At 36.8% G+C, this 27,536-nt stretch overlaps 2 protein-coding genes across 2 annotated transcripts; both read right to left on the bottom strand.

The window, feature by feature from the left end:
- Window positions 1-13: 13 nt before the first annotated feature.
- LOC111476591 lies at window positions 14-22,280 on the bottom strand. The gene is made up of 24 exons (XM_023120312.1): window positions 19,765-22,280; window positions 19,075-19,273; window positions 18,903-18,962; window positions 18,366-18,470; window positions 17,326-17,466; window positions 14,318-14,380; window positions 13,864-14,094; window positions 13,679-13,762; window positions 12,312-12,469; window positions 11,625-12,150; window positions 9,191-9,358; window positions 8,995-9,054; window positions 8,352-8,474; window positions 6,732-7,007; window positions 5,632-5,697; window positions 5,321-5,452; window positions 4,139-4,954; window positions 3,772-4,052; window positions 2,606-2,862; window positions 1,285-1,523; window positions 1,020-1,211; window positions 553-822; window positions 231-435; window positions 14-190 (listed from the first exon to the last, which is right to left on the bottom strand). The coding sequence occupies exons 1-23, from the start codon at window positions 21,666-21,668 to the stop codon at window positions 274-276; spliced, it is 6,513 nt and encodes a 2,170-aa protein (XP_022976080.1). The 5' UTR covers window positions 21,669-22,280; the 3' UTR covers window positions 14-190; window positions 231-273.
- A 1,122-nt stretch (window positions 22,281-23,402) lies between these two features.
- Window positions 23,403-26,452, bottom strand: LOC111476645 (nucleolin). The gene is made up of 3 exons (XM_023120413.1): window positions 25,588-26,452; window positions 24,648-24,927; window positions 23,403-24,127 (listed from the first exon to the last, which is right to left on the bottom strand). The coding sequence occupies exons 1-3, from the start codon at window positions 25,906-25,908 to the stop codon at window positions 23,751-23,753; spliced, it is 978 nt and encodes a 325-aa protein (XP_022976181.1). The 5' UTR covers window positions 25,909-26,452; the 3' UTR covers window positions 23,403-23,750.
- Between the last annotated feature and the right edge of the window lie 1,084 nt (window positions 26,453-27,536).

Raw genomic sequence — 27,536 nt, 5'->3', positions numbered from 1 at the left:
GAGGACGAATAAGTTGAGAGTTAAAAATGTTTACCATCTTCCCAATTACCTCATCTACAAAGGGATAACATTCTCCACATTCATAACATGAGCTACAAAATCTTATGCTGCAAATTGTCAGTCAGGAGAAGATATAGGAATTGAATATGCTTCATTCATTTGAGTGATGAATCAATCATACAAATTTACAATTTCTGAAGACTTGGGGGTGGGTGTTGTTCCAAAATAATGGTTACCTTTAAATGAAGATTTATTCTGGTGTGGAGAAACAAATTAATCGAGCGATGAAGCAGAATATTCGACGAGCACGAGCGTTCGTTGAGCTGGAGCTGCTGGACCTGATTGAAGGACCATACGCAAGCGGCTTGTAAGCTTGTAAGTGAATGTCCATTGCATGGCCATCTCTGACTCCTTCATTTGGCGAACAATGGAGGCCTAGAAAGATAATAACAATAAAACAAAATCCTTATTCAGCCATATCAACAGATGGTCTCATCTTTTTATTCTACTTTATATAACATTCTTAAGATCATAGCCAAAATGAGATATTACTTGAATGCGCTTTCCAAGCTGAACTTCAACTACAGTGCCAAACGAGATATTACTGGTGAGCGATTTGAGAGGATCGGTGGTCGGAAAAGAGAGTAAACTCGGGATTTGTGGAGCATATACTAGTCTCCACCTAGCCTGACCAAATTCACCTTTTCCTTCTATTCTAGGCATTAGCTTCTCGAGCGTAGCAGTTGCGAGCTTCTTCAAGGCTAATTGGCCATCGCTCTCCAGTATCGATTCTGCCAATTGGTTCTCGAATGCCCGAGCAGCCTGAGCCAAGCCAAGGGTATTAGGATGTCAGAATAAACTGCCTATAAATCAGAATGTGATCCTTGATCTGTGATTGCAAGTAATGATCGGAACAACTAGATTAAAGGATATTTTCTAGAAGAGAAGACTAAACATTAACAATTCATATTATTGAAGATTGAAAGAAGTGAAACAAATGTCGTCATTCTAATAATTACCTCAGTGGGTGAGAGAGCATCTTGTTCAACCGAACGGGTTGACGTCACCACCAATTTGTCTTGCCATTTGCTTGCTCGACTTTGAATTCTAATCTGCCACTCTGAACCGACTAAAGCTAAATCTAGCATGGGATCTAGCCCATTCTCAGGTTCAAAAGTGGCTACATTTAGATGCTCCCGTTTCAGTCTTACCTGCATAGTTAAAGGTTAATATCACTTTCTTTTGTTTAGAAAAAGAACCAATATAGGAAAGATATGATGATACCTGGGTTGCGAGGAGATTTACGTCACCATTATCGAAAGTTAAAGTTCCTTTTGGTTTAATACTTTTAGCATGAGCAAACCCATTAAGCTCAAGCTCTCCACTAACAGCGAAGTTGAGAATCAAAGGATAAAGAATTCTCAATTCAGGTCCAAGAACAAGCTTCAAATCACTAAGGCTGACATCGACACTAGGTTTAATGTTTACATTTCTGGACTCCTTTTCACTGTCAGCTGCTTTATCTGATAAGGAGCGAAATAAACAATAAAACGTTAAAAAGAAAAAAAGACATAATAGTTTATTTGTATTTTCACTATTTATATTCACGTAGTAAGTCATACAGAGTCGTGAAATGGACAGATAAAACTACTTAAAAATCCTACAGAGGAAAGAATGTATACTAAAATAGTAATTCATGCTGTCACTAATGTTTGAGTTACTTCACTGCCGGCATCTATTGTGTTCCTATCAAACCGAACGACCATTTTTCAGACTCGAGTTCTGAATAGGAATAAAGCTCTCCAGAGGGAGATTCTTTCTTTCTAGATGCTTTTGCAACTGGTTAGCTATTCTGTTCGGGAGTGGATCTCTTGTTGGCTTTCTTTAGTTTGTTGTGCGGTTTTCTAGAGCTTGCTGGTCCCTTGAGAAATCAGGGTTTTTCCCTACTAAATCTGCCTCCACCAAGTTAACTAAAACCTCTCTTAAACTCAAAACTACCATAGTTGATTTGATATGGAATTTCAGTGTTCCAAAAAGGATATAAGTGTGTTCCTTTGGAGCGTGACATATCAAAGTTTGAATACGCACAACAGAATCCAAAGGAAGTTTCAAGGCATGGACTCTTTTCTCGCACGGTTTGCAGCTTTTGAGGTAGGGGCGATGAAAATGTGGACGGACTCCTTGAGGTGGTGGAACCTATTGCTCAAAACCTTGGGTTTAGCTTTATGTTTGCTGATTTCTTTATGTTTATTGGAGAGTGGCTTACTGAAGCTTTGGAGAGTGGATATCTCTTTTATCTTTGAAGATAGACGAGATGATAATTGGAAATAAAAGAAATATGATTAAAAATAATGGTCTTCAAAAGAGCGAGGAGACATGCTTGAATGAAAAGTTTTACATTCAAGTCAGACTGAGTACACTAAGTCTCAAACCGAAAGAAAAAAAATACGAGCAGTCCTTCGCAAAAAAAAAAAGAAAAAAAAAACTAATCACATTAGCGTTTATCTCTAATACTGATACAAGTGTGTCAGAGCAAGAGGAATGCTTGTGAAATTCATGCATAACGAGAAGGTACAGAGGCAGAGATAGAAAATACGAATATCACCTCGGGGTGCATCAAACCTAGTTTTCAATGCTGTAGATTCTGAACTGAAAAATGGTGAAGCATATTTGGAAGCAACTATTTGGTTAGAGCTGCCGGTAGGGGGACTGAATTGGTCTGATACCACTTTATTAAAAGAAGCAGCTCCACTACCCTTATCATGTGGTAGATATGCTTCTCCGCGACTCAATTGAATATTTCCGGAGATGTTTGGTTGCAATATTGACCCAGTAATTTGCATTTGAGAGTCAACTTGGCCACTGCAATTTCAAAGATCAAAGATACAGATAATTATCTTAATTTCATGGAACAACAGAAAGAACACTGAAGATGAATAAAATAAAATAAAATAAAATAAAGAACACTGAAGTGTGCTATACTCCAAATCCTCTCCTCCCACGAAATGCATCACGAAATATTATCCTATATCTTTCTAACCAGATACTCCAAGTAATAGCAAAAAAGGCATGTCCACCATATAGAATCGACCCACTGTTATGGAAGGGAAGATCAATGAGTACTTCCTTCATCATGTCTTGGCAATCCTCGTTAGGAGCTAAACTTACAATGAACATGTAAAAAAATCAGTACCAAATTTTCATAGTAAAATAAAACCTCCATAACACATTATCCAGGCTAAATCTCCCAATGCCTTCTTGTATAACATACACCACTGGGGTCTCAAAACTATAGAGGAAGATCTTTGGAAAAATGAAGAGAAAAGCCTAAACTTCTTTGAAATCTGAAACTTCTAAAGAGAGCCAAATAAAGGGGAATTAGAAGAGGTGGGATGAATCAACAAACGAGAGAGAGAGAGAGAGAGAGGAGATTTACTAGAAAGAATGGTAGAAGGTTCGAAAGAACATGTTCGGAAATACTATAGTTAGGGAAGCCGAACTCTATGTAACAACATAAGAAGAATGAATGAATCTTGAGATTCATGGACTAGAGGTCTTCTAAAAATAAACAGGATTTTTTCTATATATATAAAAAATGAGAGAGATTTCAACTGCTCAAAAACTAAACATTCAATGTCATATAACAAGAAAATGAGGAACACTAATAAATTATTTGTCATGGAAGCCAAAGAGAGACCACAAAAAGAAAAAAAATGTTAAGCCACATTGTACATCATGGAGTACTTGAAAGTCGTAAATTAGACAACGAACCTGAAAATATTCTTTGCCCGTACTTCCAGAACTTCACATTTTAAATCAATCTTATCACCAAGGGATGCTTCACTGGATCTAAGGGGCAGATTCCCTTTCACAATCAACTTCCCTCTTCTGCTTACACGACTTTCCAAGGAATTGATGCAAAGCCTATTTGATCTTACATGGACCGTACCACCGAAGTTGATGAGTGGTTTAGGGAGCACGGGGGAAGATATTGAAGCCCTGTGGAAAGATGCAGATCCATCGAGTACTGGTTCCTCAATGGTCCCTTTTACCTATTTATTAAGAGAATATGTAATTGAAATACAGTGTGAAAGAAATTAGATGATATAAACCCATGATGAAATTGGAGTGTGCTCACCTGAAGTAAGATGTCAGCATTTCCATGAAGCCAGTTGACATGAGGAGACAAAGCTGTAAGTAACAGCATGCCTCCATCTTTAATATCTGCATCAACCCTAACTTCTCCTACATCCAAAAGATTCCAGTTTAATCCTTTAAGGCCTTCAGCCAATTGAGTATTCCAACCTTCTTCATTTCTCTCTCTAGAACTTTTTCTGTCATTGAACTTATCTCTAACCTTTTCCTTCCCCCAAGCATGGATCAAAGTTGCCCTACTTGTATCAGTTTCGAGTTCTTCCACCTCTGTCACGCTATTTTGGAAAAACAGCACAGGAATGCTTCCTTGAACATGTACATGGCCGTTTTGGATAATTGGTTCAAATTTTGCATTGAACAAAAGACGGCTACTTGAGGTAAGGGAAGCAACAACTTCGGCTCGACCAAGATCAATGCCACCAATGGCACCATCAAGGAGCCTTACTTGCACATCACACTCAGGTTTTGCAAGATTACCTCTGAGATCTCCTTCCATGTGCAGTATACCTCTAATTGGAGTTACAAGTTGCCTCAATGAGTGAACAAGATCTTTTGCTGAAGATTCAATTACCTGAACCACAGTAGGAACTAGACTGACAGGAAAATTTAGAACAGCAAAGTGTAGATTAGTTATAGGGCCAAACAAAGTTCCATCTGCATGAATTGTGGCATTATCCTTCTGGATAAAAATTTTTTCTAGCCGCAAACCATCATTGTTGCTGTATGCACCACCAGCCAAAACACGCTGCGTTTTGTAGGTTCCCCATTCCCAGTCCTCCCCATGAAAGTCAAACTCTGCCTGACAAAACCACCAAGGAATGACGGTCATTCTTAGAAGCCAACCATCCAAGCCACAGATCACCATATAATAATTCGGGCAGCAATGATATGGATTTCTATTGTTAATCTGAGATAGCATGCAGTTTCCACAATTAAACTCAATAAAGTAATGAACTTTTGACATCATTATTTCAGGAAGTGTGCACCTGCTTATTTAGTACATTAGGACGAGGTTTAGAAAGTAACATACTTTCAGTTCATCAACATAACTTCCAACCAGAACGTTTAAAGCCACATAATTCAAATTACCATCGCCAATAATTGGACACAAAAAGGAAAGAAAAGTGAACTTATTATGCGCTAAAAGTTATAATTCAAGATCTACCATCGTATCCCCATTGCCTCCACCACTTGCATCAAGAGAGCCACGCCAGCAGCCTCTGAGTTCAGATAAGCCTGGAAGAGACAAATCTTCAAGGACAATTTCATCTGATAGAATAAATTGCCTCCGTATCACCTGGAAAAGTAAGATAAAGACAAAGCATGATGGAGTTGTGAATGTAGCAGCTCAAGACAAGATCATTGATCAAGAAAAGAAACAAGGACATTTCTGTGAAGGTACAGACTAAGGAGTGAAAAAAGCAAGTCAGAAATAGTTAAATCATTGCAGCTTTCGATCATTCTATCAAAAAGTACCTCGATCAGCTCTTGAACACTTTCAGTGTATAATCCAACAGCTTGCAAACTTCGAATAAAAAGATCCTGCATTTGGTTGTAAGTTTAGAAATTTACCAAGTAACAATAACACACTTCACATACAAAATACACACAAATTCAAAATTTCATCATTTTTTTACTTTCTTGCAAGGGAAGCTTTTACTCTATCAACTTTATTTTTTAAATGGACTATATTGTACAATACTAAAGAAATCGGGCCCTAAGATAGCTGTTTGCTTCAATTTGACTTTTCTTTTCCTTAATAGAGAACAAACATTTTATTAATAACCACACACACACACAAAAAAAAACAAAAAAAAAAACAAAAAATCCACTACAGGGATAAGATCAAACGCAGAAGGATGTGTAGGCAAGGTTTTCTTCACTGCTCTTATGCTAGTGTTCACCTTTGTTGCAATCTTTCCTGTGTATTTAAACCCCCTATGAGCCAATGACCACAGAAAGTGTTCACCTTCCTCGGTATTTTGAAGTTCCAGATCTTTTTTTTCAAAGGGTACAATAATTGAGTTCTAGAAGCAGCCGAAGTCAGAAACTGGGACTTAGTGGAGAAAGAACCCGAAGAGTACAAGACCCAGCTGATTCTGTCATCCCCTTGGCCCAAACGAAAACATTCCAGCTTTTCAGTTAACTCAATCCAAGCATGCACCTCTCTAACAAATAACCCTCTTCTGATGCCCAAAGATGGGAAAAGTAATCTCATAACTTCAAAGAAATTACAACTAAGAGGTGCTAAGGTCTTCCCCCCATCCTTGTGTAAAATGCCTCAATTAAGAATAGCGAAATACAAAGTTTCTTTGTACTTCAATAAGAATGGCCCAATATGGCGTTGGAAGCCAAAGAAATAAACCCTACTACAAATGTTATGGCCATTTCCATCAAAATGCTAGACGTCAAACCTTACAAGTTCACACCATAAAAAAACAACAAATGAATAAATAAAAGGGCATGCTTTAAGGTAGAGCTATGGTTGAAGTTTTAAGCAGATACAGGTTTCTTGACCACATTTTAGAAGATAATAACAAAAAAAATCAATCTTGTTGCAGTGAAGAGGAAATAACCTTGGATCTTGAGTGAACTGAAGGATCTGTACTTCGTGAAAGAAGTCGGGCCAGTGGAAGCATCTCAGCAACCTCAGCCCTTGGAACTTCAAGTCTCATCCTCCATCTTCCCATGGAAGATATGACACTGCTCAGATGTGAAGCCATTGCCTTCTTCAAAAATCCATGAGTTTCCTTACCAGTAACATTTCGATCACGGCTTCCAGGAAGCACATATTCACCTTGAAGCTCATAACGACTGTTGCTTTGCTCTAGAATAGTTTTCTCGATGGTGATCTAAAGATGCATGCGGGTGAAGTACATCGTTAGATATTAAATAGCAGGAACAAAGTCTAAGAAGAATCAATATTATTATATGGGTTATGATAAATGGCAGCCTCAATTCCTCAGAAATTTTGCAGAAAAAGCTTCCCAACCATTTTCTTATGCCTTGGGTTTGCTCTCTTTGTTTGGTTTTGGGGGTTCTCTCAACCATATTTTCTTTGAATTCTCCTGTTCACGGTGGTGTTGGTTCAACTTATTTGCTTTGTTCAATCTTCAAACTTCAAAGGGTACTTTCAAACAAAATGAAGGATAACGTCATTCAACTTCTAAGTGGTCCTTCAATGAGTTCAAAGGCTATTGGACTAATGCAGTCAAAGCCATTCTTTTTGAGTTACGGTGGAAAAGAAATCAGTGTATTTTTCGGAGCTTTCAAGTTATGGTGAGTTTGCAGGGCTTTATGTTTACTTTGTTGGTGTTTTTTTCTGTCTTCTTATTTTCGTCTTAATTTACTTTGGCTCCTTTCTGAGTGTAAATTGTCTCATACTTTTACTTCCAATAATCATACCTCCCTCATTCTAAATTGGGAAGGTCTTTTTGTAAGCATTATGGATAATACACCCCTTTTGTAAATTTCATATATCAATGATATATATATATATATATTCTTTCTTTCTTTCTTTCCTTCTTTTTTTTTTTTTTTTTTTCTCTTCTTCTTTTTTTGCTCCTTTTGGAGCTTGTATGATTAAGCAGTATTCTATTTTCATACTCTTAATGAAAAGTGTCGCATCTTGTTCAAAACATAAATTATTAACTCTAATATCATTTTATCCAGAAAAGCTTTAATCTAATCAATGTAAATTAATTAACTATGACATATATTTATCAAATTAGATCATTGTTAAAATAAATTTATTAACCTTGATTCCCACCATCAAGAACGTTGAGTGGGAGGTCCTTCAACCTTCCCGATGATGAGAATAATAACATTAATTAATAAACAAATAAAACCCACCCCACTTCCTCACTCACATTCACCTCTTTCCCTTGTATGGATCTTGGCCCACTAAAATTGAGCTGAAAGATAATAGGGGTATAGTGAGATAATCAGGCAGAACGTTAATGTTGTAAAGCAGTGTTGTCAACTTGATGTGGGTAAAAACGACTCCACTGTGAGTATGGATCATTTTTAACTCCATGGCAAAAAAATATCAGTTTTATTTGATATATTTTATCATCCACATATAATAGGGAGAAAAATTCAACTCAAAGATTGGAGGTAACAGGAGTTGATTGTGCTTATTAATAATAAAAGTTAATGGAATAACAAAGGCTAGTAGACATATGCTTTGGACTTACCACATCTCCACTCCATCTAGCAGCTATGTCCAAAGCTTCACCCAGCACGCCACTAAATTTTGGGCCAAGTACTGATAAAACCCCATGGCCTCTTCTTTTCTGAAGATTAAGTTCAATCTCTGCCTGAAAGTAAACTGCGTTGTTGAGTACAAGCTTCAAATATAAACTGTAACTAATTGTCAACAAATATGAAATGGAAATTATCATTCAGTTCAAATAAAGATTACAACTATATAAAATAGATGAAGAAAAAATGGAAGAAGAGGAAAAAGAAGATACCACATCAGAAAGAGTGGGAAAATGGTTAATTTCCATCTAAGACTAAGTTCCAAAACTTCAATAAAATAAGATCACCAAAAGCCCGTTGAATTAGCTAAAATCAATCATAAACTTTAATATTATTCATTATCTTTACAGAAGAAGTACAGTATCATCAGGAAGTTTATGTGAGATGTGTGAATGTGATGTTTGATCAATCCATTTAAAACATCAACAACCCATACAAAAAGAACGAAGAAAGAGGGTCTCTGTCACAAACCTCTTGTTGCCTTTATCCACCCCCTTCATCTACCATTGATAGAATTATAGATATGAAAATGCACCCTTGGAAAATTTGTATCAAGAGCAAGAATGAGTGCCTTACCCTTTGTATTGCTCCCCTAAGTGAAGCCAGCTCCAAGTCATCAAGTGGCAAATGACGTAACTATAACCAACAGACAAAGAATAGGGAGATCATAATCAGATTATCATGTTCTTCGGGTATCAACCGTGTGGGGGGCAAGCTTGTCACAAAAAGTACAAAAGATCCCTTCTTTTAAAAATCATAATAATATGTATACCTCCAAATGTGCAGATCGAAATGGTTGGTAACATACATTGGCTCTTAATTGCCCCCTTTGGAGGTTAAAAGAGAACAACTTCGACTTTATAGAATTATCTGAGCCAGGCTTCAATGACCCCACAATTTCTACTGAAAGACTTTCATCTGGTCGGCCTGTTGCATCCAACTACGACAACAGAGAGAAGATAGAGCACAAAAGAAAGAACCACTGATAAATAGATTTATCAAGAGCTAGATTGGAAGACACTTCTTCTTTGAATTCATACAATAAATTGACAAACATCTGAACCCAAAAAATCTATAACAAGGTCTACACATTTTAGAGATCATAAAAAATCTCACTCTTGAACATATGAAGGCAAACAGAAAGCAAAACAGACTGTTATGATATCTCGCTAACTGAACTGCATTCCTAAAAACTAAAGGATCTGTTTATTCTTTGATGCTCTTCAAGATATCAGAGATGAGCAAGGTCTTCTTGACGAAGAAAAGTACTGAGAACATCTTCGGACCCAAGAGAACTATGGGTACGCATCATTTCTAGCCAATATAAAGAATTCATGAAAGTAAGGACTTCAAGATTAAGATTGAGTGCGACACTGGAAGCATCAAAGTGATCAATTACTAAGAGGAGACACTTGATGAAAGTGTACTTGTGAGTAATCTCAAGAGACAGAACCATGACCAAATTCTGAGGAGAATATGGAAAGGCCTCCCTTATCCCCTTTTTCTATTTGTGTTAGTGAGAGATGCACATAGTAGAATGCTAGGCCATAGAGAGAGAATAGGGTAGTTGGAAGAATTTGAGCTGGAACTTGGAAGAAACAGCATTCATATAACTCATCTTAAATCCATTGATGCTATTTTGTGGGAATGACCAGAAGATGGAAACATGTTTAAAGCTCCAAAAGTTTTTGAAATGGTTTCGGGAATACGGTTAATTTGAAAAAGTGGAAAGGGAAGAAAATTGTGTTAATGGAATGAAGTGTCTAGAACTTTGGAGTGTACTTCAAGTACTTCAAATGCTTTACCAATCACTTATTTGGGTATGCTGATAGGAGATAAGCCTAGGAGGGTAAAGTTATGAAACAAATAGAAGAGACAATCTAAGAAGACTAGAAAAGTGAAGAAACATTTTCCTTTCAAAGAGGCGATTAATGACTACTATCTCATCCCTGATGCAACTTTTCCCCAGGTTGCTCAAGTGGTCTAAGAGATACCAATGCCTCTGTCAGGTAAGTGTGGGAGGGTATGGATAACAATGGTGGGTGGAGTGTTTTTTTTTTAATTACAAAAATAAGAAACAAGCTAACACTTACCATTCGAAAACAAAGGCAACAGATGTGCCAAGACAGCCTAAAGGAAAAAGGGACAACTCGTCTTTTTTTCCAAAAAGAGGGATTACAAAAAAAGTCCTCCGATCTAAGTGGGTCTGTTATTATGAAAAGAAACTGACAGATGATTAATCGAGTGACTCCAATAGATCCCCCTTCTTTAACATAATGAATACAAGGTTAGTTATGAATTTTAAAAATAAATAAAATTGATAAAAAGTATAAAAGAAAAAATACACAGGTACAGTTCGGAATGAAAGGCCTCAGAAGGTGTTCATTATGTGCACATGTTGCCCCGAAGACTAAGCATTGCAGAAGGATTACAGAGGAGGTCCTCAACCATGAGTCTTAGTCCATCTTGGTGTGTAGCGTGTAGGGGGCAGAGGAAAGTGTTGGGCACGAGATTCTATTAGTTTTACCCTGGCAAGAACTGTTGGACCTCTTTGATGCAGGAAATTTAGATATATTGGGTCTTTGATACAGATGCACAAGACAACATATGTCAGATTGAGGGAGAGCAACACTTCGGGTAAAAGCAGCGAAGGCATTGTGCTGGGGATTATAGTTGGAGAGGAACTATTGAGAAATTAATAGAAATAAAGAACAACGGAACGAAGTTTTATTTAGCTAGATTCTATTATTCACCGTGGTGTTATATAACTAACTCTTTTTCCAACTATACACCGTACTTAGTTCGGTTCCCTTCAATTATAAATTCAAACGATCATCACATTTTGACTCGACTAGAAAAAACTTGTAAGACAACGGACTGGCGGAGAGTATTTAAGCTTTAGGATATTTTAAACGTCACTAAACATAATAAGACATCATATCTAAACAGAAACACAAGCCAACTGAAGCTAAACCATAAACGAAAGAGATTGTATTTGAAAACTTAAGGCTAATGAGACATCATATCCAGAAACACAAGCCAATTGAAGCTAAACCATAAAGCAAGGCAATTGTATTTGAAAACTTAAGGAGATACCTTACGCAGAGATATTTGAACAAGCAAAACAAATAAATAAATTCACATGTCAATTTCAAAAAGAAAACTAATATTTTTTTTTTCCTACAAGAGAGGACTTCAGATAGAACCTTAATTGACTCGCGAGTCATGCTCAATTGCCCAGCAAGCTTAGGTGCCAGAATCAATTGATTTAGCTTAAGACCAGAAATTGAAACCTCGCCAGCGAGACTATTTTTATTCTCATCACCAATTGTCTGCACCTGCTGATAGCTCTTCTCAATATTAAAATCTTGACTAGAGTTACTAGCCGAAGGTCTCAAAACTTTCCCCACAAACTTTACCCTTCCGGTTGCTTTTAGATGTGTAGGCCGTGGAGACTCAAAAATATAGGAGACTAAGCTCAAGAACTCAAAACCACGCATATGTAAGTCCAACTCCACTCCATCAATAGTACATGATGGAGTCCTCTTTGCATCAAAAGCTTCTTCATCAAGCATATTCTCGTCAGAATAGGATGTTTGCATCTTTGAAAACAGTTCAAAAGCAACAGAGGAGGAATTAACAATAAAATAATCATGGGAAATATTAATATCTCCACGAGCATCCCTGAATGATCCTTCAGCAAGTGGTGCAGTCCAGTTAATGTTAAACCTCCTGCCGAAATGAAAATAGGGAAAGATGTAAACAGCCAAAAAAATAATGAAATTCCAGGAAATTCTAGAAAACATAATCATGAAATAATAATGCTAGCAGATCCAAAGAGGAAGACAGACGGTTTTCAATTAACAAACGAAAAGAAAAGCACACAGTATTACGGTCTCGTGAGGGATCCAGAAACTTTGGTTTCCCCATTTAAAAGCCCCAATTTGAGTGGCATCAAGTCTAAATAGCCAGGCATATATCGATGCATGATTTTATCAAATGATATATTTCCTGAAATATTTAGATCCATTGCTGTATCATCCAGCTCACCCTGAAAGAAACAAATATGACATCAGTATAGGGAGATTAATTAACTTCTAGCTAAAGAGAAACAACAACAAAACTTTTAAGACCTAAAGATACGGATATGAAAAAATAATTCCTGAAGTCTATGTTTAAGACACTCATTCAGAAGTACCCAACAGCCGTATTTACTCTTCAGTCTGCAGTCAACCTACCACAGAACTTAAAATGATAACTATTATAAATGGCCAAATTTATTTAGGGCATAACAATGCCATTCGTTAATTATTATATACTAGGAGTTATTCTAGGACCTTCATGTGATAAAGAGAGATATTAAGGAGGCCGTTGCGATCAAGCCTGGTTACTTTAGTCACAATGGAGACACTTTGATTAACTATCTAGCCTTCTCCTTCCGAGAGAATCCATGGTGCAGCTTGTTTTGTGACCTTACTGCTGATAAGCTCAAGGCTAAGTTGGCCAAATAAAGGAATATAACTATCTCCAACGGTGAAAGAATTACTTTGGCACAATCTATCCTTTGGAGTATCCCTCTATTTTTCTATCCCCTTTCAAAAACCCTATCAAAGTGTCCAAAACCTTGGGGAAAACCATAAAGGGACTTTATATGGGAAGCTGTTGGCTCCAAACAAAGAAGCCACCTTGTGAAATGGAACTGGGCTACTCTTCCTCAATCCTTCAATGGCCTTAGATTATTATTAACCAGACAGGAATTATGGATATTATTAACCAGATTCATCGTCAAAGTCATGAATATCAACCACAGAGGCATGCCTTATTCCTAACTAGATGCACTGTCAGTGACAAGATCTATAGCATAATAATTGATAGTGAAAACAACCAAAACATCTAATCAAAGAAGCTTAGTGATGCCCTCAAACTAAAGGTTGATCCCCACCCAAGTCCCTACAAAGTATCTTGAATTAAGAAAGGAGAAACCTTAGTGACAGAGATCAAATTATATGTGATGTTCTCGACATGGACGCATGCCACATTCTAATGTATTGTTCACTCCGAGGATGAATGGTTAGGCTCTCACCCTTCCCATAAAAATAAAATAAAGATTAAAAGGAAAAGAAAAAGAAAAAATGGAACAAATACAAATTTATAGTTTCCTGATAATGATAATAACTGCTTGCATCCAGGAAAAATGAACAACAAAATTAGCTTAAAAGATCTTGGTCTTGAGAAGAAAATTTTATATTATGTAGTGCACCTCTGGGCATATCCATGCATTCCCTGCCCCTCGAATTTCACCACCATCCACAAGGTTGGCTCTGATTCCATATAAGTCAGCAACCTACTCGAATACAAGTTTTAATGATCATTAATCAAGGAAAAACACAATAAAAACTGATGATGCTTTTACTCAGGAAAACTCTAAATTAGCTAATAGCATACACAGTTGTCGATGTTGAAAGTGAAATTTGCCGAGACATAGGAAAATGGAATACGGTCAACTGCTGCAATTGCACCAGCTTCTTTACTTTTCACAATTGCTTCAGAAGCACAGGATGCAGGGATATCTGAAATTGAATGATTCATCTTCCTGGAAACCATTCCACTTCCTACAAAGATGGGGGAATCCAATGGGCCTTGACAGTTGAACACAGCAGTTACCGAACCAGCCAACTGTTGATCCATATCATGAGAATAATCAACAAGGAAGTCTGAAATGTTTCTTTAAAAGATCCTTCTCAAAATTTTATTGTATTATTATCATGTGTGTGCGTGCCTTTAAAGGAAGAGAATAGCGCAATAACCGAGGAGAGTCATGATAAGAAAGACTTCCCTCTTAGCGCATTGGATTTTCCAGGAGAAAGATGTAGAAGAGAAATTGTACGAGTAAACTTACAGGGAACAAGAAAGGTCGCATCTTGAAAGTTTTCATCAGGGCATTTACTTCAACGCAGGGAACCTGGAAAGAATATAACAAATACAAGGTTACAAGTCAAAAAATTATTGTACTAACAAACTCTAGAAATACTAGTATTCTATACTGTAAGAACTGGGGAAGCATGACATGTAATCTTCATAGGGATAGATTACAGTAATTCTATTATACGACATTCTCGGGAACAAAGGAATACAGGGGACATCTGTATAGATCCTCTTTGTAGTAAGTATCCACATCTTGAAATATGCATGAACGTGAATATGAAAATGTAGTGGATGCCATGAACACTTTCACATCCCCAATACCCAAATAGATGCATCATTGATAACTCTCTAAAAGTAGAGTCATATCGAGTCTTTTTGTAATTAATATTGCACTCTTATTCACAATTTTCTCATTTATTATCCTATTTATTCTACTTAATGAGCATGAAATCGTTTATTGCAGTCCAACATGAAAAAAATATGATTTGACATAAATCGATCTTAATTGTACATTTAATTGAGTTATGTGATAAAATTTCAGACATTTACGCTGAACCATGAGGGAGTAGCAAATTTGGAAACAAATGGGGGATGACATGAAAATTTTAAATCCACATCAGGAATTCAAGTGGGTCATTGACTACCCAATGAGGAACATCCTATGTGGACAACTTATTCCTTTTCAGCCCTAAAGGGGAACTCATGCTCAATATAAAAGAAAAAAGAAGACCAAGAGGAGAGGGACACACTTTGGGAGAAAAATCGAATTACACAGCAGCAGTCTCTGCTGCAGTGAACTGCTGTGAAACCAGAGAAGAAGAAGAAAATCCTAATCCAGTAGCTGTTGATAGCAGAAGGAAAAGGAGACCAACAAGGATTGATTAGGGCAAAGAGGTGGACATGAGAGCTCAAGAGAAGGGAACTTCCATTGACGAATGGCAACAAACCGGGATAACTCTCTATTTCCTTATTCTCTTTTCTTATTCCATCAATTTTACATGATGAAGATGCGAATTCCTCTGTTTAATTCAGTTTGTATGGAGAGCTAAACTTTATAAGGGAGGCGAGAGAGTTTTATATAGTTTAAGTATGTTGATAGTATGATTTTAGTTTATTAAAGAGTTGTTGTTAATGATTTACATGTGTGTTTAATTAGCTATGTTACATACATAGTTGTTGTTCTCTTATTCAGGAGAAGAGAGGGAGCAATGAAATCCTAATTAATACTCTAGTTCCATAGCAAGGAGACTTGAAGAGTAATAGAAGGGTTAGGAATAATTCTTCTCCTAGAGCCTTGTTAATAGAAATTACAACGATTATGGAAATAATCACCATTCATGACCCTCGAAAGTGGGCTTGAGAATCTATTAAAAGGAACTAAAATCTACCACAAAACTTAACAACTTATCTATTTAATCTCTCTTAGCCAAACCTTCCTCATTATAGTTGATATTCTCATCATTTTCTGTTTTTCGACAACAGTGACACTCTGTTTTAGTTTTGTTTAAGTAGTTAAAATCACCAACCCATTTGAATGTTACCCAAAAACTCACTTATTTTCCATCTATTTTAGTTTTGTTTAAGTAGTTAAAATCACCGACACCCATTTGAATGTTACCCAAAAACTCACTTAATTTCCAGCAATAAAATTAACCAAAAAGATAGGTTCCCTGTGGAATCAATAATTTACTTATTACTTCCTACTTGTGATGATGTATACTTGCACTTATTCTTGTAAAGTTTACATCATTTTACTATATACATCCACAAGCGATCAGTCATTCCAAGTGTTGTCTTGTCAATTGACAACCATTTGTGAAGAAGATTCAAAAACTTGCTAGCTTTTAATTACTAACTTCTAGTATCAAATATGATCCCTATATGGATACACAATTACAAAATAAAAACTCGGAGAACAAGGTATCAGTCTTGCATCAAGCTGATAGCCATCCTTTATTAACTTATGATTTCTCTAGTGAGAAAATGACAACCTATCAACTAATGACCAATTCGAGAGGGCCACAGTTCTTTACACTCTTAACAAGCCAAAACAAGATAGAAAACTGAACCACCCTATCTTTCCAACTAAACAACATATATGAAAGGGAAAAAGCATTCGAACGTGAAAGTTATAACTCCTTTTTGTGTGATAACCACGAGTCAGAACTTTGCTTCCCAATACACAGGGGCGCCAGCGCCTGTCTTAAGGCTTGGACCAAGGAAACGTCAAGGGTTTTTGGTATTAAATTCACCCAAAGGTTCAAATTTAAGTTATAACTCCCTATTCAAAAAAAAAAAAAAAAGATAAAATAACCACCTAAGAACAAAACTACCACCGCTTCTTGTTATTTGTGGCTAAAATTCTCCTTTTGCCCTTCCTAAAGTAAACTTTCATCATGTGCGGTCTAACACAAGCTACAATGAGGATTACAAGAAAACTCTCCAACTTCTCCTAACAAACGATGAAATCACGAAACTGGTGTGATTGAAACCATAGGGAGACCAAACAAACATGCTCTCAAATCTCCAAAATATTACCACTCCATAATTGTCTTTAAGAACCCTCATTTACCTCTCCTTTAAAATCTCCTAAAACAGAAGCTCTTGAACTTTCTCTGCAGAAACACACCTCAACCAAACCAATAACGCATCCATAATACAACAAAAACAACAAGGGGTTAAAAGAAACCAATCAAAATTCTTGGAGTTACAAGGTTAGATTGTTAGTGTGAACAGGTTACCTAGGACTCAAAACAGAAGAAAAACTGCAACTTAGGAGTCCTTCAGTGACTTTGCTCTCCTCTCAATGTTCTCTTTTTGTGGAAGAAAGTGAAGACTTTGTATTCGAATAATTTTGAATTATTCATCAAAGGTACTCAATAGAAATAGAAAAATACATCTAAACAACAAAGAATATGCATTTGATGAGATGTAGTACAAGGCAAAACAGTTATCTACAGTTTCCCCTAAATACAGACATACCTGACACATCAAATGAAACTCTCCTTCCTCCGGATGAATGCCAAAGTCACCAGATGCCTCTAATGGAGCACTGCCAAACCAACCACTTGCATTTTGTACAAATATTCTCTGACCACGGAAACATAAACTTGCCGCCATTTCCTGCATGAGTGAATGTCTGAATTACCATGATACTGTAGTTCTAAATCAGCATTGGAGGATCGCTAAGGGTACGATGAGGCAGATGTTCAGTCCAAGCACTAGATAGTATTTCAAGAAGTTATAAAAACAAAAAACATCTACATAGGTGAAACAATGGTAGCATTAAGATATTATTCTCAAGAAAAGGGTATATCCTCTATCCTTTCTCCTTATCGTTTTTCAGCCTTCATCGAAGCCCTGATCCCTTGATTTTCTCCCTTTCCTTAAAGATATTTCTATCCCACCCTAACCACATATTCCACAAAAACATTGTACAGGCATTAATTGTAGAACTGTCTTCTGAGGTCTTAAGTTATAACCTGCAATGACTTGAAAAACCTTAAATTTGCTAAAAGCTAATAAGACATACGAACCCAGGCCATCTCAAAAACCTACAAGAACCTAAGCCAACGTGGAACTACAGTCAGACAAGAACAAAAAAGAGGGTTGGCATCCTCCTGAGAACTACCACATAAAGACCACCAATTTGGATGGAGCCCATTCGTATCAAACTTCCGAACTCTGATCCTCCATATTACAGAGCAATTGGACAGCATTTAAGACGTTGATAAAATTTTAATAATTATAAATATAATACCTAGGGTGAATTTTAAGGTTTGTTCTCTGAAGCAATTCCTCACGCTTCAAAACACGACACCCATTCTATAATATTATAAATATTGGACTGGAATTTCACCAACCACCTAAGAATTCCTACCACATGATCAGCATATTCTCCCCTATAAACCACAAAAGGAGTAATCTTACAAAGGACTTAAGTTTCAAGTTTCTACTGGTATAGCAGAGAATTGGTCCATGAAATGGATGAAAACGTGTTACACTGACAACATCAGACTTACGGTAAAGCTTGATGGAGCATCAAAGATCTTAAAGGCCAAACCAGTCACATCAAGTTGCCCTTGAAAATTAGGAAATGTATCTCCTCTTGACATGCACAAGTGAACCTGAAAACAGATACATAAAATAAAGAGAATTGTTAGCAGACAACATAAAATAAATGCAATTATACAGCATCAGTTTTTGTTAAAATATTAATTTAAAATTTCCATATTGGTCAATCGCCAGTAGGGTAATGACAAACACCTTCTAAACTATTCTTGGCTTTTTTTTTTTTCCCCCAATATATTTATATGATTTGGGAAGTTCTTTGTCGTTTTTTAGTCTTGTGGTTCTCTCTTTTCCCCCTTGTCGGGCTTGTATTCTTTAGCCTAGACTATTTTCATTACTTCAATGAAAATTTTGTTTCTTGTTAAAACAAAAATAAATAATTAAATCATCAGTAAGTTAGCATATACCGTTTGGTGACTTCTAAAATTTTGATATCCTTTTAAAAAGTGTAAAAGGTCGAAATACAGGACAAAATGTTAGAGAAGCACCTCACCGGTGGCTCTTCCTTTGGACCACGTGATTGGAATATCTAAAATTCTCTCAAAAAGCTGCATAAAGATGAAAAGGGGAACTCGTGATGAGTAAACACAACATTTAGTGCAGACGGAGACTTCTAAATTCAGCAGTTAAATATAGGTAATCATTGCTTATGTAGCATACCGGAACAAAAAGGTTGGTAATTTTCAAATTCGAATGCCATTGCTGCTCAAAGATGTCGACAAAAACATCTGCAGATAACCAGCCACCATCTCCGGAGACACTATCTGATCTCCATGTCTTACAATTACCACTCAAATGAACATGCACGTTGCCATAATGATTTTGAAATTTCACATGCCCATTAACATTCTCCATCTCTCTGAAGACATATAAATTAATTGTAAAGACTTTGTCCATATAGTGTTTGCATTCATTTAACATAATTGAGTACATCAATTAAGCCACGTGCATTTTGATTCCCAGTCAAAGAATTCTACTATCGTGTAATATACGCTCCTTGCCAGCTAATCACTTAATATAAATGGTTTCAGCCCAGTTCATTATCAAACTACTGGCAATCTTAAATTGAACCTAGCCAAAAGAAAAGGCAGCATCATTGTGCATTTTTTCCTAATACTCAGCATATAAAACAATTTATTAGCATTCCTAATGCAGCCATTGGTGGTGTCTCAATTCATCTATAACCTTTTGATACAATATAAAATTCCCCACAAATTTGTTCAATTTGTGTTGATGGCCAACTTCAAAGTTTAACCCCCATACATACATATATGTGTGTGTGCCGTAGAAAAAAAAATTATTAAAAAAATGTTTCTTTTCAGATAAACTACTTTTGAGAGGAGACACTACCTTGGTTCTCTGTCACCATATGCAAGTAACATAAGTGTCCCACCTTTGAAATGGACAGAATCAATCGTTACTGGAAGCATTGCTTCAGTACCTTTATTCTTCATTACATCTCCACCATTGACAATAACCCTAGAGTGTTGAACCAAGCCAAATTTCAAGTTCTTAAAGTACATGGCTAGGTGGTACAACAGCTTCGTCCCTGCATCTTTAGGAAAATAGGATAAAGCTGATTTTGGGCTCATTGCCCAGAAGGATGTTGGTCCAGATGTTCCAGACTGATGTTCATGACCTGTTGAAGTTGGTGCTTGAGACGTATGACACATTTGATCAGATACTCCATCAGGAATATGATCAGATACTCCATCAGGAATATGATCAGATCCTACAACATCATCATTTTTCACATTGGACTCATTAATGCTGGGAGTAACTGAAAAGAATCTTCTGTCTTTATTGCCCAAGCCTGTAACTGTAGAAATCTGATCATCTATATGGTTCGGAATATCAATACCCCCTTCTTCTTCAAGAGAAGGCCATCCGGCATATAAACGTTGTTTCCCATACTGGGCATCAGTATTCATGACAGAGGAGTCCGCGTTAGTTTCATTCACACTTTTGACCAAGTAAGCGTCAAGGTTCACATTATTGAAACTCCTGTGTAATTCTGAAGGCTCACCAAACTTCACCTCAGATGCAGCCTTGAAATAATCCTGAGCTGCCAATGTACTGCGCCTCAGAATTCTCTTTTTGGCCATGAAATTATTTACATACACGTTGTCTCCACTTGCCTTCCTCTTTGATTGGCCTTTTATAGGTACTTTCATTACTCTGGACAAGAATTTAAGCCTTGAACCAGGGCTTTTTACATCAAAATACTTCTCTGCATTAGCATGCTTTATTTTATAATCCACATCTGTATCCATGCAGCGATGTTCCCTCGAATGAACATTCTCATCCATGAAAAGGAAAGCTTTAGAGTTTTCAACATCTACTGTAGGACCTACATCCTCCTTCAAATTGCTGCTATCATACAAACCTGAACTCCTGTCAGAAACAACAAAACCCATCTCAGCTGCTTCCCTAGCTGCATCATCCCTATCTTTGGACCAGCAAGCAGCCGCCTCTTCCCTGGCAATTCTTCTGATTTTTGTACGATTGTCAATACCTTCTTCAGAAGAAGAATGCCTCTGCAATGTCCCTTCAGATGGAAAGGGCAGCCCCAACCAAGTATAGTCCCTCTTCTGCACAACTACCGCACTTGGATGAGACAATACCACATCAATTATTACTCTCCCTCTCCTCAAACTGGTAAAAGGTAAAACACGAAGTTTCATGGTGGGAACTTCACCGCAAGAGAATTCTTCATCATCTGGACCAACGGAACATGACTCTAGTGTGATACTCAAGGGTGAAATGCTTCTAACCTTTCCAAAATCAAGATCACGCTGAATACAGTCACTGACTGCTTTGCAAACAGATGGAAGAAGCTTAGCTTCAACAAAACCCTTGGCTTTTGTCTGCCCATACCAAACCAGTAAGCATATACCAGATACAACAGCAACAAATGCAGAACATCTAATCAAAAACAACCCCTCGTTCCTCAAAGGACGCAAGAAACTTGATAGAGCTTTTGTTTGAACAGAAGGCTCATTGGCACATTTCATCAAAGACTCGTGTCTAGGCCTAAGCTTTAAACTTATTGACTTTAAATGCTGCCCACAAAAACGTGAAAATCTATCCACTCGAGCATTCCAATCGTTATGCTTTGCGCATATGTACTTCTTAGAGTCCCGTTTCGACAATTGGCCTCGACGCACATAAACAAAATTTCCATTCTTTATGCAGTACAGTGAGCTATGGAGTTGAGTCGCAAAGAAGGAAGAATCAAGTTTCACATTATTCATTATCCTCCTAGTCTCGCTCAAACCAAAAACTTCATCTGCGGGGGACCAAGAGACAGGTCTCAGTCCCCTGACAATTCAAACTGTCAGCAAGAACTCAGGCATGGAATCGAATCGATCGTCTACCAAATTCAACATGAACCGGGCTATTTACGTTTCATTGAACAGGCAAAAATCCAAAAACAAATGGACCCAACGTGAGAATCAGATAACCATGGTAGCTCGAAATCCCGAACGTTATATTAGACAAACAACTATCTCCCAATTACTCGCAACACAAACACCCATTCCAGAGGGAAAAGAAAGAAAATCAATCAGCTCGAGACGCTAACACTTTCCAATCGAACATATGTGCCTAACTGCGTGGCATAGAAAAAAAAAATACGAGGAAATTAGGACGAGATAGAACCTGTAGCGATTGAACAAAGCATTTACGAGAAACCTGAAGAAGAAATGAACCAAGGCGAAAGAATTGGAACTTATTGTGCAACTGTCAGCACATTCTGCTGCGATTTTGCGTCTATGCGTGTAGAGAGAGAGAGAAGTAGATTACGTCAGTGTGAGCCGCGAGGTTCCCTTACGCTCGCCCCACAGACCGCGAATCCTATTTTGGAGGGCGGGTGGGTGCATATAGAAGCTTCAAGCATTTTAGCCGGTTTTTTTTTTTTTTTTTTTTTTTTTTTGGCCTTTTCGGGCAAAAGATGGCTTTAAATTTCTCGCGAAAAAATGTGCATGTGTGAGTATGGTATATATAAAAATAATAAATGTATAATTTGGGAATAAAAACGTTTTTTTAAAATACGCTTGTTGGAATAGAGTATTGTAGTAATTTAATTTAGATTAAATTACAAGACTCTTCTTCTCTTCTCATTTGTTTGAATGATCCGACAGATAATTATGTATTTGAAAATAGCAGTTGCCAACCTGAACCAACAAGTCAAGGTTATCTAAATCGGTGATTCCCGTTTTCTTAGTAATGAAAGACTCTACTGAGGCAAAGATGATAAAGATGATGTAAACTAAATTTTGTCCATGTCCTGAAATCAATCAATGGGACAAGAAGAAGGGGAGAAGCTATCAGACCAAGGTGAAGAAGACATAACCAAACAAACACATAATTATCGAGTGAAAGAAAATATATAGTTCAACCTAAACCTGTAAACGTTTGTAACAGTGAGAACATAGGAATTTGGAGATGACCCAAAGACAAATTGTAAGCTGCCTTCAAAATGCACAAAATGCAATACTTACCGAATGATATATAGTGTTTCCAACTAGCATGTTGGATTTAGCGATGAATCTAGAACCTAAAATGTTATGCATGATTCAAAAGTAATCTACTAAACACAATAAATAAAAAAAAACGTGCAAGGAGTGTGAACGAAGGATCTATTGATTCGAATATCTCAAATATCTTGATCAAAAGTATAAATTTTAACCGGTTATAGTTAAAAGCACACGAGAGGTCATCGGTTATCTCGGTTGGTGGACGTTTCCTAAAAATGATTTACCATAGCAGCCTTCTAGCCTCCAATAACACAGCAGCAACTAATGATTTGAACATATTATAAGGCATTTGACTATATAAAAACAACATAATGAATCCCATCTGTGATATTAAACAATCAACAATTGCTTCATGTGGATAAGATTGTAGACTAAGTACCTAAAGAGACAGAATAAGATCACACAGTGTATTCAACAATAAATTCAGATGGCAAACCAAACACAATGATATATTCTTGAGCTCTGTTCTTATTTCTTACTTCTCATCAAGGTGGCAGTGTTAGGGAGAAGCAATCACAGTTTCTGTAGCTTCATTTTGCATATTTTCAGATGCACCTAGAGCCAAAAGTTTTAAAGAGCAAACATGCAAGAACACAGTTGGGGACTAAAACGATGAACAACAAGGGATCCACAAAAGAAAAAGGTGAAAATTCCCCCAATCCATTTTAATACAACTAATTGCCATTGTCCACAAAACCAGATTTGAGAGCCCAGAGAGATTATTCTGCATTGCTTATACAAACACTGAGAAACGTATGTCCCGTTATAGACGGAAAAAAAGGAAAACAAGGTCGTTGTTTACCGCACGGGCTGTTGGTTGTAATGGTTCTTATCTTTCTTTTTTGCGGCTGCAAGTCTCGCGCTCCTTGCTGCAGCCTCAACGGCAGCAGCTTTGGCAGCAGAGTCCATCTCTTTGCTAGATTTCTTCTTCTTCATGGATGTCACCTTCTTAAGGCGCTCCTTCACATCAACTGCCGATGTGTCTTCTTCCACATCATCATTGCCAGCAAGTTCATCTGTCCCCGTGTTAACATCGGAACTGTTTCGCTGATCCTGATCTTTAACCTCTTTCTTTTCCTTCTTTTTCTTCTTCTTGGCACTTTTCGACTCAGAAGGGGCATTTTCCTTCTTTTCCCCATCTCCATTGGATTCTCCATCTCTTTTTTCTTGCACATCTGAAAATGCCAAATAAAACAAACAACAAAAGCCTTCTTCAGACAAGGTCTGCAACCTCCTTTGTTGGTAAAGAACCCACAATTAATCATATGTCTTCGCCTATATTGAAGATCCATAAAAAGTCCAATGTATGAATAATTAATAACAAGATTGAAGAAGACCAAAGCAGGACAAATTCACAACCATCCAACGCAATGACTAGGAAGGGTATTCACACTCCCAAACATGAATCCATCATCACAATTGGTACAAATGCAGCAGTTAGCTGTCAATGGTAGACAAACAAGGTGTTAACAATGCCTCAATTCGGTCGAGATATTTGTAGGGCTTCATACCCACATCTGTTCACAGTTACCAAGAATATGATATATGAACAAAGACGACATTCTTGTTGCAAACTAAAACAAAACTTTCACGAGCATACGTGGAGTACAGCTAAACTTCTAGAGAACAGGCAAGACAGGTAGGAGGGAAACAAAAACGACATCATAAGGTTTGAAACAACAGAAATTGTATTACCACGAGACTCATCTTGACTGTTGCTGTCTTTCTGGCTTACTCCAAAATCAGCCAAAAGGGCATCAAGTTCAGCAAGTTCCTTCTTCTTCCTTTCCTTCTTGGAAAGTTGCCTATCAGCCTCCTTTGGTGCCACAGAGGCTTCAGGAGCCTTCTTCACAGCCGGCTCAGGATGCACAAGAACCTCTGGTTCATGCTCATGCTCATGATCATGATCATGATCATGCTCATCCTCAAGATCATAATCAACTTCATCGAGGATGTCATCATCACTCTCACTCTCCTGCAACCAAATACCCATACTTAGAAGGATTTTCGCAGCAATAAACAATAAAATAATTTTGGGACATGCTTACGAGCACATTTCTCACATATTTTATTCAACAAGATAGAACGTAGGGAATTTCAATGCCTGCCCTCTGCATCTATGCGTACTACTAAGCATAAAATTTCAAGGCTCAACCACAATAAATAGTGCTATCAAATAATGACAAACATGATAAACACAACTGTTAAGCCATTAGTTGTCATAACAACATAATCTACCAAGACTATTATCCAGGAAAGTGTTCATTCTATCCAGCCTACCCACTCAATCAATTTCAGTATGAACAGAAACATGAAACAAACTGCAAGGAATACTCAAGTAACGGATGTTATGCTCGTTCCTTCCACTCCACATCGTTCCCTGCATATCTTAAGAGCCTTATGACGCGGCTCTTCACCAAAAGCAGAATCTAAATGGTAGACAGAAAAATGGTAAAGTATAATCCTGGGGATCATTCTCATGGCCAATTTATGGTTTAAAAAGTTTGAATGTACTGTCTTCCTCGTAGAACCAACCAGAAAACGAAAGATTAACATGGATATGAATAAGCTAACAGAATTCAAATACACAAGTCAGTAATATATCAGTAAGGTTCGCGAGATAAAGTCATCCAACCTCTACAATGTTCGGCCTCTCCTTGCTCTCATGAGCCTCCGAGGAGCCCCACACAGCCTGTGGCGGAGCAGTCGTGGCATAGTAATCGTCATCATCTTCATCGTCAACATCAGCCCATGACTTTGAAGTTAATGGAGCTGGTGCCCAAAAAACCTGAGGTTCGGGTTCCTTAGGCTGGACGGACTGAGACTTAGACGACCCTTTATTTTTGCGTTCCTTGTCAGACTTCTTCTTCTTCCTGAGAGTCTCAAGGGCTGCAAAAACATTGGTGTTGTTGATAACCAAAGAACCCTCGTCCCTCCTGCTTCCACCACCGACCATTTTCAGAAATAAAACAGATCAACCAAAGCGAAGCAAAAACAATGAAATCGTAAAAACAGAAGCCAGATTACTAAAATTCCTCGAAGTTCAGGAATTCCACCAAGAATTTTATTGGCGAAACCGAATCTCCGGGCAGCGAACTGAAATCAGACAACGCCCAAGTAGGTCCGACAAAGATTGAGAGAAAATATGAATCAATAAATCGCCAACAAAATTCTTGACAACAAAAAACAAAACAGATGCAAATTTCTCGATTGATAGATCAAAGATTTGCGACAGATTTGAGGGTGAGGCAACAGAAAATTAGGGTTTCGGGTTCTGCACAAGTTGATGATGAAAGATTACAAATAAAAGTAATAGATGGAGGGAAATTGAGGATTTGGTAAGTTTTATGATAGAAATTGAAGAGAAATCGGTGGATTATACGTTAAACGAAGATGAGAAGAAGGGTAGTGTAGGGCAACACAGAGGAGACGATAACGTAATGTAAAAGAGAAGGAAGAAAGAGAAGACTTTATAGGGTATATTTTCGACCAAAAGGACCTGATTTTCGTTGAACTTGCAGTTAGGGCAAATTCTGATTTCTTATATTTATTTAGGTTAAATAAATAAAAATATTCTTTGCCTCATTTTTTTTTCATACGTTTAAAAAATATAATTTTTAAAAATTTTATTAATAGAATTAAAACTTTAAAAAATATGTTCGAAAATACTAATGAATTTTTAAAAATAACATTAAATATATTAGAAATAATATACGAGTGGTAGCCATATCCCCCTACCAGATAGTTGTTTGTTGTTCCCTTCTTGCTTACATTTTCTATACAATACCAATTTCAATTTTTCAAATCTTGTTTTCAAAACTCTTTTTCGAAATCTCCCTGCCCTCGTTTTCTAAATTTTTTTTCTTAAACCGGGGCCAGAGGCTCGAGTATACGTCGTTTGGCCGTAGGCGACGCAAGAACAAATAGATTTAACTCACTCGTTGCTTGCTACACAATCGCAAGTCCGCTGCCATCAAAGTGCAATTGCGAAAAGTGGTTTTTGTCGATATGTCAACGGTAAAAAAAAAAAAAAAAAAAATTGTGCTCTTATTTATAAAAGTAAAAATTGTTAATTTTAATTTTAAAATTTATAGATATCTGTATTTTTTAAATGGAAGTGGGTTAAAATTTTGATAATATATTTTTAAAATAAAATATTAATTATTTTCATATAAAATTAAAAATAAGGGTTTTTTTTATTTTTTTTATTTTGTTATTATTTATTCTGATTTTTCTTGCAATTGCCAAAGGGGTGCAGTGTTGTCGACCGTGTCACTCAAAATTTTCATCATGAATACGCCGCCGTTTTACTTTTTATGCTAAAATGAATCATTTTATTAAATCATATTTATAAAATTATAAATAAGAAATTCTAATTTAAATTTATAATTTAGTATTTTTTATTATTTACTTGTTAATACGAAATGAAAGGTAATTAATGTAATATAATTATTTTAGTGTATATGCATATATATATATATATATATATATATGATATAATAAAAAAAAAATTAAAACACTGCCAAATATAATATAATTGAAACCAACTATTTCTAAAAACAAATGATTCAAATAAATAATAAT

This window comes from Cucurbita maxima, unplaced genomic scaffold (assembly GCF_002738345.1).
Source record: "Cucurbita maxima cultivar Rimu unplaced genomic scaffold, Cmax_1.0 Cma_Scf00003, whole genome shotgun sequence".
NCBI lineage: Eukaryota > Viridiplantae > Streptophyta > Magnoliopsida > Cucurbitales > Cucurbitaceae > Cucurbita > Cucurbita maxima.
Note: the sequence above shows the minus strand (reverse complement) of the source record. Positions and strands in the feature narration are given on the sequence as shown.